The 16,261-nt window shown below is 36.7% G+C and overlaps 1 protein-coding gene across 3 annotated transcripts in view; it reads right to left on the bottom strand.

Moving 5' to 3' along the window:
• Positions 1–11,677: 11,677 nt before the first annotated feature.
• LOC110054742 (uncharacterized) overlaps positions 11,678–16,261 on the bottom strand; it is a 140,020-nt gene continuing 135,436 nt past the window's right edge. For all 3 annotated transcript variants that reach the window (XM_089277197.1, XM_089277198.1, XM_089277199.1), the window contains 3 exons: positions 15,776–15,967; positions 14,918–15,361; positions 11,678–14,112 (listed from right to left, as the gene is read on the bottom strand). In XM_089277197.1, the coding sequence (XP_089133323.1) occupies positions 13,982–14,112; positions 14,918–15,361; positions 15,776–15,967 (767 nt within the window). In that variant the 3' untranslated portion in view covers positions 11,678–13,981. The remainder of the gene's footprint in view (positions 14,113–14,917; positions 15,362–15,775; positions 15,968–16,261) is intronic.

Genomic DNA, 16,261 nt, shown 5'->3' with positions numbered 1-16,261 from the left:
TTTTTTATTCTCACTCCAGCCCTAATACCTTAGAATCTGTACTAAGTAACGAACTAAAAAATATTGAAGTTTGGCTACGTTGTGACAAATTATCGGTGAATGTAAAGAAAACGTCTTATCTCATTTTCAAACCTTGGCAGAAGAAATGTTACCTCAAATTTTCTATCTCCCTTGGTGGCCAACTTTTAACGCAAACCAACGCTGCTAAATTTCTTGGGGTATATATTGACGAGCACCTTACTTGGAAAGATCATATCAGCTATTTATGTAAACAAATCTCCAAATCAATTGGAATGTTATTCAGGTCCCGCTTCTATCTATCCTCAAAAACTAAACTCACCTTGTACTACTCGCTAATTTATCCTTATACCACCTATTGTAACTCTACATAGTCGTCTACATACGTAATTAACTTAAATCTGATAGAACTTATTGTTTGCAAAAATGGGCTGTGCGAGCTATTACCAATTCAGATTACAGAGCACATTCTGCTCCTTTATTCTCCAAATTAGGAATTTTAGACATTTATCAAGTCAACACTATTCAAATAGCTAAATTTATGTACTATTATCATAACAACCTGTTTCCTCCATTGCTTTTCAACTTGTTTTTTACAAACAGTGAAATTCATGGCTATAGCACCAGAACAGCCAATAATTATCGCGTGCATCACTGCGGGACTAATCTAAAAAAATTCACAATTCTTTACCAAGGTCCAAAGATCTGGAATTCCCTTATTGTTACAATCACTTCATTGTCAAGTTTTCCCAATTTTAAGAAAAAACTGCAAGAGTTTTTAATAAAATAATTACTGAACTGGCAAAGCCGCACATTGTTACACTATTCATGTAACCGTATTTTTACGTACGAGGTGGCCTCAACTAAAAGCCTGATGGTTTCTAGAGGTCACCTCGCCTCACATTAAAATACTTATAACTACTGTACATTAAGTAAAAAGGCAAAATAACCAGAATGAATGAATGAATGAATTTTAGGCTGAAAATATTCTTGTGAATATTCTCATATTACAGGGTTTGACATTTCTTTTTTCGAATGTATGTGGTGTCTGGATGGTGTTAAAGTAATTTTGGAGCCAGCCTGTAAGCATTAAAGCCTGCTATCACGCACATAACTTTTTGCAGAAACGTGCTAGTGCTGTTTTTGTTGCTTTTTAGCTAGGCTTGCCTTTTAGAGAAAGGGAGTAATTTATTGTATTTACAAACTTTCAACACAAAATTATTTTTCTTTTCAAAATCTCAGCCTGGCTTTATTCTTAAAACATTCTTAAAATTTCGCAATTTTCAGCTTTGATACTGTTATAAAATATACTCTTATAAAAAAGACAGAGTGTATTTTTAGATTTAAGTACAATTTCTTTAGTGCAGCGATATTATTTTTGCTATAACATCGAGAGATTCCTGGTAGCAATTGCCACTGAAAATGTAGGATTCGGCTATGTAATATGTTAGCGCTATATTTCTCACATTGTTCGTATGAACTCGGCTTATGAACGCAAAACACTACCCAATAACCGTATTTAGAAAAAAAAAAAACCTTGTGGGAAGCGGTAAAGTCCGTAAACGTGATTGAAAAATAAGAAAGGAAGAAGCGAAATTTAGAATAGGCCATGTTCGATATATCAATATTCTAACATGCCTCCGAGGCTTTCGAGTCAAAATTTTTAATTTTTTTAAGTTTCTTTTGTCTCTCAATTCCCAAAAGAGACTTGAATATAAAGGAAACAACACCAAATATAGAAGTTTGTCCTGAAAGCCTCGGAGCCATGTTAGAATATTGATATATCGAACGTGACCGATTGGGTATTGATTTAATTAAACAACGAGGTTTTTCTTACTGTTTTTTTAGTAAAGCGTTCGAAGGAAACGTCGAATGTTTCAGCTGCTTCGGTGTCAGGCAGAGCAGAAGCCGCCTATCATTAACCAGCAACATGTTGTTTACTACTACAAGTGTGGTTTGTGCCAAGCAGACTATATCGGGTATACGTGCCGACACCTCTGTCAGCGCGTTGAGGAGCGCAAAGGATTATCTTCAATTGGGAATCACATTAAAGAGCAACATGGAACAGTCCCACATGACATATATCGTGATTTTAAGATCTTGAGAAGGTGCCAAAGTAAATTCGACTGCCTGATCTACGAAATGCTCTTTATAAAGGAGCTTAAGCCAACTTTGAAAAAACAGTCAGATTCAATCCGTGCAAAGTTATATATATATATAGAGGCACTGCAACTGATGAAGGTCTTTGACCGAAACGTTTATTTTTATTAAATTTTTAAACTTTTTTTTAGATTTCTTAGATTTTTTACTGTATATATATATTTTTTTCGCTCGAAGTTGTCCGTCCTCGTTTTCCACAATTGCCTATATATATATATATATATATATATATATATATATAGGAAGTCTGTGTTTCGATTTTTCCGTAGTACAGTGCTCGATACATTATAGTAGAGCGCAATATATATATATATATATATATATATTTATAGTATTTATTTTTTTAACACTTACATTTTAGCGCTTGTATTTACATATTTTATCGTTTGACATTCTAACGCCCTAACTTGTACTTATATATGTATATTTCATTCTTTTTTTCTTCAACTTGAAAATGATCTCAGAGAGATCGAAACGTCGTTTTTTATCGCTAGTTTTTATTCTGGAATGTTAAATTGTAATTGGAAATCATGTTATACTTTTACCGCAGCAGGATCGTCTTCAACCGGGAATCACATCAAAGAGCAGCATGGAACAGTCCCAAGTGACATATATCGTGATTTTAAGGTCTTGAGAAAGTGCCAAAATAAATTCGACTGCCTGATCTACGAAATGCTCTTTATAAAGGAGCTTAAGCCAACCTTGAACAAACAGTCAGATTCAATCCGTGCAAAGTTGTTTATATAGGTTTTTTTATATAGTATTTTATAATTTTAATACTTACATTTTAGCGCTTGTATTTACATATTTTATCGTTTGACATTCTAACGCCCTAACTTGTACTTATATATGTATATTTCATTCTTTTTTTCTTCAACTTGAAAATGATCTCAGAGAGATGGAAACGTCGTTTTTTACCGCTAGTTTTTATTCTGGAACATTTTTTAATCCAGATTATTTTTATAATTTCAGATATTTCTGAAAAAAAAAAAAACCAAAAAAAAAACGCCTTTGTGACATCTAACTCCACTGCCATGAAATTTTATGCTGCCTTGTTCAAATTTTTGTTGCTTACGACTGAGGCTACCAGCCATTGTATGCAAGAGCAAAGCTTAACAGCCATGGCTCTCAAGGGTCACTCTTTTAAAACTTTTGTGGTGACAGCCCCGCACTTGTGCTACTTGAAATGTGAACAATACCCCAGATGTCGGAGCTTCAACTTCGTCATTCAGGAACAAGTTTGTGAGCTGAACTATCGGACGCAAGATGAAAAGCCGGAAATTTTTGTTAGAGATCCAGAACGGTACTACGTAAGAAAACTAAGCACAGATTCGGGTAAGTGTTTCTTTTTTTTTTTTGATTTCGATTTGGAGGAAATAATGTACGACGCAGAAAATGACCAATACTTTATTAATTTTTTATACAATAACTGCAGAATTCTCGCGTGCTCATTGGCTAATGTTTATCGCCAGTAATTTGACAGACACATGAATTCATAATTGATGAGATGTTGACGTAACGAGCGAGACGCAACGAGTCTGCGGATCCAATCGGCTTCCGCCTCGTGGATCCACAGCTACTTTATTTGACAATGTTACGACAAAAATTCATAATCAATAACAGGACATACGCATGAATAACTGACGTCAATTTGTTAACTAACATTTTAGACATCTTATTATTGTATTGTTTCTTTCAGAAGATTACGCACTTCAGTTTCTAAGTGAAGGAAGTGACGACTTTGTCCAAATAGGAGATTTGCCAGATATGACGCAATTTACAGTGTGCTTATATCTATTCAGTACATCAAATTTCCAGAGCTGAGATCATGTTTGTTCAGCTATGCAACAGACTACAGCGATAATGACCTGTGCGAATACAAAGTTTACTTCTTTCTATGTTGGTGGTGATCGAAGGTAAGTACTGATCTAATCAATTTATTCTATGCTCTATATCACCGGGAGACTAACTTAGAGAGCCATGAGATTTTGAAAAAAGCCTTTTAAAAGTGGTTGTTTTACAGCGCGACTACTGAAAGTAAAGGTAAAGTCTGCCTAAAGTGGCCCCTCAGGTCGGAGCTTATCTTGGTTTCTGTGGCATGAAGCGACTGGGAGTATTTCTACTCCCCTTTGGATGGTCTTCTTTCCCAACACTCTTTCACCTTTTAGCCACGGTCCTTTACCTTAACAATAGCCGGAAATTCCTTCTAGAGCCCTGCACCTACTGCTGGACCCCCCTGGGGAGAACTCTCATACAAAAATGACGGGGTTGCTCGGCGTAACTTTTAGGGGTTAAAAACGCGGAACCTCTAGGGTGCTTAGTGTCAAAAGGTCCACAGCGGGAGCTTTTACAGTACCTTTAAGGGTATTGAGCCGAAAAAATATGACTTGAGGTTATAAGTTATGTAAGAATTAGTGCAAATGAATATATGAAATATCAAATATTTGAACTGCGGAGGGTGCTGAACTTACTGCTCCGCCCTAATCCAAGTTTTGTGCGATAGTTAGGACATATCGTCGCATGGTGCGCAAACTTTCGCTTTTGGTGAACTTCGCCGCTCGGCATAAAATCAGCTCGACTCGTTAATTTATTGGTAAACTTATGATTTTTGATATCTTTATTGCACGAAAGCAACGGAACAATCTCAGTTTTACGCTTTCGATCTTAAGTGCTATAGCCACAAACTCCACCAATATAGCTCATAAAGAACAACGGTCCTCAATCATACCAATACCTCGCCACTAAGCGAACAAAACACGCCAAATAAAATGCATGGCCAGGGTTTGTTTACTCAGGCAATTACTAAATAAATATAGTCTCTTCTTTTCACGAATTAGTCACGTTTTGATTTCCTTTCTTTTTTTCAGCTATTTCTTGCACCATTGATCTTTAATTTGTTTATATGGCGATTTTTTTTCAAATTGCAGTGAGTACAGGCGCTAGCATCAGTTATCAACTGTTGTCTAAAACATCAGAAAGAGTACAACAAACGTGATTTGGACCGAGGCCACTTGCACTATAGCATACGATTACCAAAAATAATATGTATACACTTATTATTATATGTATGAACAGATAAACAATGAATAAATTGTTTCACTTATCCTAAGAGTGCTCTATACATAATAGATCAAAATATGCAGCATATGACGTGACAGCATTGCGTGACGAACGAAAACTAACGGTTGTAAGATTGTGCTGCGCCGACACGCTTATCAGCAATGGTCAGCAATCGATCAAACGTACTATTTTGGTGTGGTGCAAAGCAAGCAACTATCTACAAATGACTCAGTCGTTTTTGACTCACATGCAGTGGCGAGGAGCCGAAAGATGGTCACATATTCATGGTATTTGGCCATTAATGACAGTTGGCGATGGACATCGGACATTGTGTAAACAAAAGCAAACTTCTGCTTTATATGCCACGAATGGTGAGAGAAACACGCCAAATCGGCTTCTAAACCTGCCTTTTACAGCAAATAATGTTAGAACATTTCGAAATTATCAGGTCTGTGTCTATTTCAACTTTATACAGGCCAAGTCATGTGGCGCATGCTAAAATATATGAGTAACCCGTAAATTTTTTTTTTTTTTTTTTGTAATTTTTATTTTTTTTCAACATTTTGGGTTATAATACATACAATACAACACAAGACATAACACTAGTTACAATACTTACAATATATTACATACAACAAATTACATACATAGATTACATACAACAAATTATAATTACTAATCGTAGCCTAATTATACCTAAAGAATATACAATGCGTTGTTTACAATAGTGCAGCTACCCAAATACAGAAAAAAAAAAAAAAAAAAAAAAAAAAAAAAGAAAGTAAGTTAGTGACATGCTGAGAAGGAGAAATTACAAATTAAGCTCAACTATTATTAAGAGATGGCATTAGTTTTTCCCACTTTTTGTAATGTTTATAAAGTTGGTTATTTTTGGTAGCTATTTTTTTTTCAATGTAATAAACGGTTTTTGTCTTTGCTAAAAATATTGTTAATGTTGGTTTAATTTTATTTAATTTACATTTATAAATAAAAAACTTTCCTAGCAGTATCAAGTGATTCAGGATAATAAAGTCTTCGTTGTTGTTGAACACTCCAAACAATATATTTTCAAATGTCAAAGTGTCCAAAGATACATTCTGGTTTGAAAGCCAAGAAGAAAAAGCCCGCCAGAAGTCTTTTGTTGTATCACAATAAAAGAGCAAATGTTCGAGGGACTCGACCTCTTTCAAACAAAAGGTGCACATTGGTGATTCAATCATTTTAAAACGGAATAACCTCTCATTTGTGAAAATTATATCGTTTAATAATTTATATTGGAACTCTCTAATTTTTGTTTCAAGTGTGACAGTGAATGGTAAAGAATAAATTTTTTTCCAGTCTTCTATAACCTCTGGATATTTGTCCTTCAACTTCCTTTTGGCGGTTGGAGGAGTTTGTTTCTTTGTTTTAAATCCTTTATACAAAAGTTTTGAAGAGGCTTTTAACAGATCCGATTTGGTTTCGTCGATATAAATATACACTGTATCCAAATGCTGTTGAGGATATAGTTGCTGATGTTGAATATGTGATTCTTTGATAATTAATCTCCATTCTTTTGGTATGGCATCTACAATTCCTATTAATTTGAAGTACTGGATTGGAGATAGATTCGCTTCCAACACTTTAGGGCTTTCAAGAAATTTACCCGTATCGGATAACAAGTCACCAATTTTAACAATTCCTTTAGTAAACAAATGTTTTTCAAAAAGAGATTTTCCGTGTATCACAATATTCCTATTATTCCAAATAATTTGGTCTACAACATCCTCATAGGTGGCTACCTTGGATTTCTTTAAATTACGAAATGCCTCTAGACACTCTTTGTAGAATATTGGAAGATGAACCGGTAGTTTACTAGTTTCAAAATCACAGAACAGGATGAGTTTTCCACCTATATTTCCAAAAAAGAAATCATCTAAAATAGTTTTCCAAGTGCTGTTGCTCTCTCCTAGATACTTTTTTAAGATCATCACTCTTTGAGCCGATATCATGGATTCAATATCAAGCATTTTTAGTCCTCCATTTTCAATATCATTGATAAGCGCGGTCCGTTTAATTTTATCGTTACCTTTCCAAATGAAACCGAAAATCAGTCTGTTTATCTCCTTGACAAGATCGTTTGATATTGAGATTGCAGTCGCTTTACTCAAAAATTTTGGAATAATGAAGGACTTAACTATTTGAATCTTACCAATCAGGGTAAGACCCCTCCACTTCCACATACTCAGCGTTTTTTTAATAGATTTGAATATTGAGTCGAAGTTTGCTTTGTCTCGTGATGGTTTGTGATAGTCAAAAACGGTACCTAATATCTTGATTGATTTTCGCACTTTGTGAGTAAAGTCATTTTGTACTAGTTTATGTGGGCCGATACCAAAAACTTCTGTTTTATCGTCGTTAATTCGGAGACCAGAATGCAATGAAAAAACCTTTAAAGTTGTACAAAGTCGCGAATATGCATTTATGTCTTTTAGAAAACAAGTCATGTCATCTGCAAAAAGCGTGAGTTTGATCTCCACGTTTTTGACCATTATTCCTTGTATGGTTTTATCCTGCCTGATTTGACATGCGAGAACTTCCAAAGCTAAGATGAATAATAAAGGTGATAGAGGGTCACCTTGTCGTACACCACGATGGATACAAAAAAGATCTGTAGTAAAGCCGTTATTTAAGATACAGCTGGATATGTTTGTATAAAATGTTTTTACCCATTGTAAAAAATACGGTCCAAAATTGAATTTTTCCAATACTTTAAATAGATATGTATGGTCCAGAGAATCAAATGCCTTTTCAAAGTCAATTGCCATTAGAATACCTGTTGTATTTGTGAGTTTTGCCAATTCAAGTAAATCATCGATTGTTCTAACTGCATCAAATGTAGACCTTCCTTTGATAAAACCATTTTGATTATGGTGAATAAGTTCTGGCAGGATTGGCTCCAGCCTTCTAGCAAACGCTTTGGAAGCAATTTTAACATCTACGTTGATCAGTGAGATAGGTCGCCAGTTCTTTATAAATCGTCTATCTTTATCTTTTTTCTCCAATAGGGTAATCATTGCCTGCTTTTGCGAAGTTGATAGTTGCCCGTGTTGGTGAGAGAAGTTTAGAGACTTTTCGAGATACTTTGCAACCACGTGCCAGAACGCCAAGTAAAATTCCACAGTTAAACCGTCACTTCCAGGTGTTTTGTTTTTCGGAGATGTCTTCAATGCTTCGTACAGTTCGGATCTAGTAAGTTGTTTATCTAAAGTCATTTTCTCTTCATCAGACAATTTTTTAGTATCCACTTCATTAAGGAAACGATCAATTGAATTCTCACCTAAATTATACGAGTCTCTATCATAGAGTTTTTCATAGAAATCATGAATCTCTTTCATTATTTCTTTTGGGTCTGTTATATCACCCGTAAATTGAAATTTGACGACGGAAGGTCAAATATTTGCATTTTTAACGTAATTTGAAAAGCTCTCGCGTCGCTCACAATCATTTGCTCAAAGAATTTCTTACAGGATTCTGTAGACCATCCTTCTGCAATTCAACCACCAGAATCTTAATCCATTTGAAGGTTTCGCACATGGTGAAAATGGAGCGTCAAATGGCGTTTTAACGGAATTTGGTAATTTGCATAATATCTTTGAAATAACAGGATACTTTGCGAAAAAAACTGTCCAGTAGTTTTCGTCATGCCCTAGCCTGTCTGCCATAAAAGTATGAGCGAAATCGAGTTTTCGAACCTTGCCGAGTTATTTTTCATATTTATGGACAGGGACTCTTAAAGAGATAGGTCTTGAGCAAGCGTAGTTTTTGAGTAGGTGCTCATACATCCATCAGATATGTGCTCCGTCGATCTGTTCAGTAGCAAAGCAGGAGATGCCTCAGGAAAATATCTTCTGGTTTGAGCATACTGTAGATAACCAGGGCGTGTGTGCATTTTTTCACCCAGGCAGTGAGGCCTGGGTTTAAATTTCGGCTCTCTTTTTTTTTTCACGTTCAGTCACAAATTGCCTTCTGGTCTCTAAAGCGCATACGTCACCTGTGCATACGTACAGCACATGGAGTTTACAGAAGTTGTCGTCCTGAAACGTTAGCACGGATTCCATGATTTCTAGGGCGATGAAATCACATACAAACGAACACACTGTTCGCGGTAGACCAACACTAGAGGACGTTAAGCGTTCTCGGAACGGGTCGGTCTGCAAGCCTTAAGAGAGATCAATTTAAGAGCGAACATTTTGAGTGAATTTATCAAGAATCATGTTATACCAAAGGAGCCATCAACTGGGGCTATCAACTCTTCAACTTGATAAAAAGCATCTTCAGAAGCGTCATCGTATTTTTAGAGGTGATCGTGAACTAAGTAGAATCCCAGCACGAACTCAAGAACGTCTGAGCAACAAGAGCAGAAAGATTAGAGAATTTGCTTACGAATGTATCCGTTCGGGTACACCTAAGTAAAACGCTCTGAGAAACTTCGTAAAGTATAATAGAGATAAAATTTTGAACTAAACGATATTCTCTCGTTATTCAGTTTCTTGTAACAGACTTATGTATCTTTACAAGAATGAAACCCATGTAGCCACTTATTGTGCATTTAAGCTGAAAGAAACTATTGTATGTTGACCCCAGCAAAACAATTCTTGGCTTGCACTGTCACGCAATCCTGACGCAATAAAAAAAATTATGTATTTCTCAGCTCGTGAGCGGGCACAATTCAACAAATCCTGCAATCTGATTGGATCCAGGAGCGGGCGGAATTTTCTCATCCGGACCGCCACAGCGGGCGGAATCCGTCGAGTTGATCTATTTTCGTGAACGAATTAGCGGTAATCGTCAATTTTTCGCCCTTTTTACACTTCCATCGACGATTAATCAACGCAATTTTATCACTATTCACCTTTAAATGGCAAGGAAAGTCACTGTAAGTAAATTCAACTGAGTTTTTGAAGTTGTGTGAGTTTGTTTGGCTGTTTGTAGCTCGGCGATGTAATGGCGCGTAATCCTGCGTGTCTCTCTCTATACAATTTTAATCAAAATATGACTCAATTTCAGTCGAGTTTACCTCTCTGATCGTTGCTGTATTTGAGAGAATTTCTGTGGAATACACTTAACCAATTCCCTCGCTATCTGCTACTCAATTTACGGTAGAAAACTCTGATTTCGAGTGATTCGCAACGACTGACAGAAATTGTTTTTGTAGTACAACTTCAATCTTTGGACGAAATTTCACATCGGAAAAACACTTTCGGAGAACTTAACTGGTGAAATAAATGCCACTAACATAAAGTAGTCCGAAATAAATCTGTTCTTTAATACATCTTACCTTGTCTAGTATCTGAGTTACTCGCTCGTTCGCTAGTTGGATTTTTTTAGGATGGGTTTGTGCACGGCGCGTAAGCCAATTCAATGACAAAGCTGCGTAAACAAACCCACTTGTAAGCCAATTTACCGCCAGAAAAAAGATAAACATGTTATTGTCCGGCTTAGGGTCGGTCCGTTTAGTGAAAAACTGTGACCCCGGGTTGAAAATGCAGCCCTCGGCCTACGGCCTCGGTCACAGTTTTTCCCTATACGGACCTCCCAGCCGGCCAATAACATATATTTATTCGGAAACCAGTTAGTGGATAAAGTCATTGAAATTGTGATGTTTATATAGGAGATTAATAAAAATGACACTTCTGTGATTTTTAAGTCTGTGCGTTTTCCCAAACCTCAGATATTCGTCGAAATATTTTGCAAAAATTTACAGAGCCCAGTATGGAGCCACCATGTTGGTGTACCTCCACGGTACACCAACATTACGGCCAGAAAATAGTGTAAACATCTGGAACTTATTTTGGCTATCCCGGGGGGTGGGGGACGAGGTGTACACCTGGAAAAATTGGTTGAGGGTGTGCGGCTCGCTTTCCAAAACCCTTACCCTATTTTTGACCAGAATCTGCGATATTCTCTAGCCTATTTATGACCTGACCCTTAATCAAAACCCTGTTTCAGACCTGCGTTATACAATTAGTTCCCTAGTTCAGACCAATGTTAAATTACCGTTAACATAACTTCTGAAGGACTTTTGTTGATTTTCTGTTCGATAATGACGAAAAAGTGGCTTCCTCTTAAAAACATACCCATATCAATGCTAGAGTGCAAAATCCACACCTTATTTATGACCACAGTGGCTAAAATCAGCTAAAATCGATACCCTAGTTATGACCAAAACGGCTGAAAAGCCATACCCTTTGGGGCCGCACATACCTATATAGCCCCCCCTTATCTCGGCGACTGATCATTTAGGCATACCACAGATAAAAAAATATACATTGTAGCGGCTACTTGCATCTACATGTAGACATACAAAACATTTATGATGCACATGCACTTGTGAAAGGGACACCGCGTGAACGTAGCGCGCTCCTCCGAGGTAGTCCGTGTGAACAAAAGCCAACAATTCAACAATAAGATTTTATTTAAGTGATATTACTTTCAACTCTTGCCTTTTTCTTTCTTCTCTTGGTTTAACGCTTCTCTAGGGGGTCGGTCTCCACTGGTATCACATTCAATTTTCCTTCTTCACATTTCACTGACCTGATAAACGTTCTTCTAAATTCTAATCGTACGGTTACTGATTTTATATGCTTTTCGACGTTTAATTACATACACATAAATTAATTATCTTTTCCTAACAACTAATAGCTTAAAAGATCATTATCATATGTTTATCACGCTATTTCTGTCGCTAACTAAAGTTTCACACCAAGGCTAAACTTATACTAAAAGTTATACAACTCAGCTTGTACTGGCAAGTAATTACTCCAGGTGTTACTAGAAACTATTTACTGGTGAGAAACCTAAGTTTAATCAAATAAACACATAGTTAGGCCATGAACAAATTCTTAGCTGCGCTGCAAAACTGTAAACAAAGGACAACGCACAAGTAAAGATAAAAATCCTAAACGTTCTTAAAATGGGTTCATATATCTAAAGGATACACCGGAACTTTGTTTCCTTAAGTTCTTAAGGAGCTCACTCACGGCTTGTACAATTTGAAAAGTTTAGCCTAAATTTTTTGAGTTCGTCGTTTGCAATCCGTGTCAGTCTTCGCCATACTTGACCATCCTTGTTCCTTTATGGCTTATTATTATCTCTGATGTTTTTCTATCTTTAGTAAATTATTATTTCCAGGTTTCCTTCCATTTGAAGGAGATTTTGTACGTGGCCAAAACAACTCAAAACACCGTAACTGAGCTCCTTTGAGGTAATGCATGGAAAATTAACTAAAAGCATATTCGTAGTGTAAATGTCAAAACGGATCCACGATGTCTCAAAATGGACGGATAAAATGAGTCAATTCCATTATCAGTAAATACTGATCACGTAAAAAAAAAAAATCACGGAACTTAACAAGGACTTTTTGCTAAAATCCAAAATCTAAAGTAACTATCAAATAACTAAGCTGTGCACAAATGGGCGCTGCCTATGCCTCTGTCGAGAAGGTACAGAAATGTTGTTTTTATTCTAAGTATATATATTTAACTAACAATGTTTCATTTTTAAGGAAGCGATTTGATATTCAACAATGATAGAAGTTTCCAGAAGCTTTTATGGCGCTAATTGTTGTAAATCTTATTTTCAATAATTTCATATTTTTCATGTAATTAACTGCAATTCATTCTGTGCCTCACTTTTTATTCTCTATAAAGTGGAAATGTCTGTGTGGCCAAGAAAAACCCTTCGGTTTGCCTTTAGACGTTCCTGTGAAACACGCGCATTGCCGCTAGATGGATGTGACCTCTGCATGAGCGTCTTAAAATAACCATAACGGGAAAAAATGGTAAAAAAGAAACTTACCAAAGACTTATTCATAATTGTATTAAATCTCTTCCTTAGGGGAACTAGTTCAGGGGAGTTCTATGGCAATATCGGGGATATTTTCCCCGGGCATAAGAACACAGGATTCAGGAGAGACTTTATAACACTATAAAGCCACCATAAGAGACTTCAAGATATAGAACAGGACAGATTTGAGACGAGGCGCCTCTTCATTGTTGGAAATTTTTTTTTTGATAAACGCTAAAATTACTTGCGGTATTTCTTCTAAAAGCTACGAGTTCGCGCTTCAAACGAATTAGCACTAACGTGAAAACTTCCTGCAATACGATTTCTTAAAGCACATGTACTACATATACCTCCGCATATACTACTTATCAATGGCATTTCCTGTTTCGAGCATTCATGTCAGCAGAGGCCCACTAGTCTGTAGACAGGCGGGCCCCATGTTTCCCGTGACCAGGCCTCGTCGGCTAGTAAGTTGAAGAGCTGTGAGGAACGGAAAGACTTTTGAGTTGAGCAACCCCCAGTCTTTCATTTTGATGGGATTCTAAAAGCCGTAGCATCATGGAACTTTAGAAAAGCCCTATTCTGTGACGGGAAGGAATTTAAGAGCTAGGCCACAATTAAATGTTCTAAAATGTATTCTTCAAGAAAAACGGTTTTGATACGTCTAACCTCTTTTTCCCGCCTTTTCTTGGTCTGTTAACACTAAGTAAATCGCTAATCAATATATCTGTGCTGCTTCACTCAACACAAGCAGTAATACTGACGATAATTGCGCTCTAGCTATAATGACAGAGCCTCACTACAATTTATTTTGGATATTTTCTAAAATATTGTTAGATATTGTATATGAAGAAAGCCACTACATTATTGGCTTCACCACCACATTAGAGTCGTCTGACTAAAAGTCATTCAGTAGCTATTTTCTCTTTCCTTGCTCATTGTAAAACAAACAACTGGTCTGTCCTTCTCGGTCTTGGTACGAGCCATGGCCACAGGCTTTGCACTTGAGAGTTTCCTTGTCATAAAACGTTCCAACGGGGCAGGCAACTGTGAAACGGAAACAGAATGGTATGGGACAATGTTCATTTTGTAGTCAGAACCTTTAAATAAGGTATAGTAAAAGACTCTTTGTCCTCGTTTGCTACTGCGATAATAATGTATAAATACAAGTTTGAGCCCTTTAAATTTCTGTTTAAAAGTTTTGTTACAAATGGGTTTTTAGTTTCGCTCAGGTACAGACAGCTGTGGCCTATGTGCACAATCTGATTGGCTTGTCGGGGCTGATTTCCACGCCGGAAAAAACAATTTAAATCGTCATCCTTAAAGAAGCTTTGGGTTATTTTGGCCATTTGCAAAATTACCTTTAAGGTGAAGGAAACCTATCTCACTAAGATAGAAAAAAACAAAGAGATAAAGAAACAAGGATGGTCAAGAGGATTAACACGGATTACAAATGACAAACATCGAAAAATTTAAGCTAAACTTTTCAAAATGTGAAACCGTGACGTAGCTCCTTTGATATAACGTTTATTTCCTTCTAATAAAAAAGTACAGTCCCGAAATATAGTAACTCTTCCCCTCAAAATTTATGTCATCAATTCTCCGATATAACGTTAATTTCCTTCTAATCAACATTTTCTGAAACGTTAATTTCTTTCTAATCAAAAAGTACAGACCCGAAATATAGTAACTCTTCTCCCCCCCCCCCCTCCCCCCAAATTTATGTCATTAATTTTCCGTCGGGTCACACTGAAACTTATTTCTAGGACTCATGTAAGGCAGCTACGATGCTCTAGAAATGGAGCACATCAGCAACTAAATTTCTGAGCTACGCCCCATCTCTTAAACTCACCGCAACCCGCTCTCTTGATGTTTACAACAGAACCAGGTGGGCATTTAAACTGCGTGGAAAGGTGTTTGAGTGACGATCTTTTGGCTGTCATGTAAATTCCATCGACACGGATCGTAAACTTCCCTGTGGATACGATATACTGCAGCTGGAATAAGACAGCCTCGCTTGTGTCGTCTATGGTCACCTTCAAAGTCGAATGGCTGCTTTTGATTGATACCAAAAACAGAATCTCTAAAGCATCATTTTCACTGCGACACTTAGACGCTTTGGCGACACGAGTTTTACATTCATCAGCAAAAGAGCATCCTGGAACACTTCTGAGCGATGTCCAAACTTGGCGCTGAACTAAGACCGGTAGTTGCTGCAAGTTTTGATTCCTCTGGCACGAGATATCGGTAAAATTCAGGGAGAATTTATGTTTGATTTCGCTTGGTAAGACGTCGCCTGTAAAATGAACAGGAAATTCCGACTTGCTTTTTCCTGGTATTTCTGGTATATTTTTCCTAGCTATGATATATGCATACGCATGACACAAGACATGGGAGATAGAAACAAAGATTAAGGTCCATAATAAAGTCAGTATTATATTATATGACTATATTATATGACTGCTTAGAGAGAGAGACGTATTCTATGTCGGTCGACTCCTGTCGGACGGTGTAGCCATATTAAACGAAAGTCGTTGTTAAATAAATTTCCTTTAGCATTATTTCATGTGAACGTTTAGGTTATATTAATAGCTTTGAATCAAGATATCCATCAAATGATATGACTACGATGAAAAACGGCACAAGACGTTAATAAATAAACAAATAAATAAACAAATAAATAAATAAATAAATAATACATCTCACTTACTTGAACACCTGGGTAGTTTTACTTTACTTTTCCTATTCCATCTCCACTTAGTATCAGGGCCACATTCAAACGTGGTTTCTGCATTTACGTCGAATGAATGACCCTTAGGGCATTTCAGTGTGCAAACAGCTCTCCCAGCGGACTTTGAGCAATCTTTGTATCCCTTGAAAGGTGTTCCCAGTTTTGGGCAGGCTGAAAAATCATGTACAGATCTACTTAATATTAAAATTAATCTGGAAACGCCTGTTTAACGTTCCAAACGCACTTCTGGGGGTAACTGCAGAATACGTAACCCTTACCGAGTGAATAAGGAGTTTTAGCAAACCACGACGTCGGCGACGGCGACGAGAACGACATTAAACAAAAGGTTTAATAGAGAGTTTTAGTAATGACGACGGTGATGAGGACGACGCCTTGGAAAAATTAATTTATATTTTACCTTCGAACGTCACAACTCTGTAAATCAGTTCAGTACGCCTATCGGTC

This window comes from Orbicella faveolata, unplaced genomic scaffold (genome assembly GCF_042242905.1).
Source record: "Orbicella faveolata isolate gen_17 unplaced genomic scaffold, um_ofav_v1 contig_46, whole genome shotgun sequence".
Classification (NCBI taxonomy): Eukaryota; Metazoa; Cnidaria; class Anthozoa; order Scleractinia; family Merulinidae; genus Orbicella; species Orbicella faveolata.
Note: the sequence above shows the minus strand (reverse complement) of the source record. Positions and strands in the feature narration are given on the sequence as shown.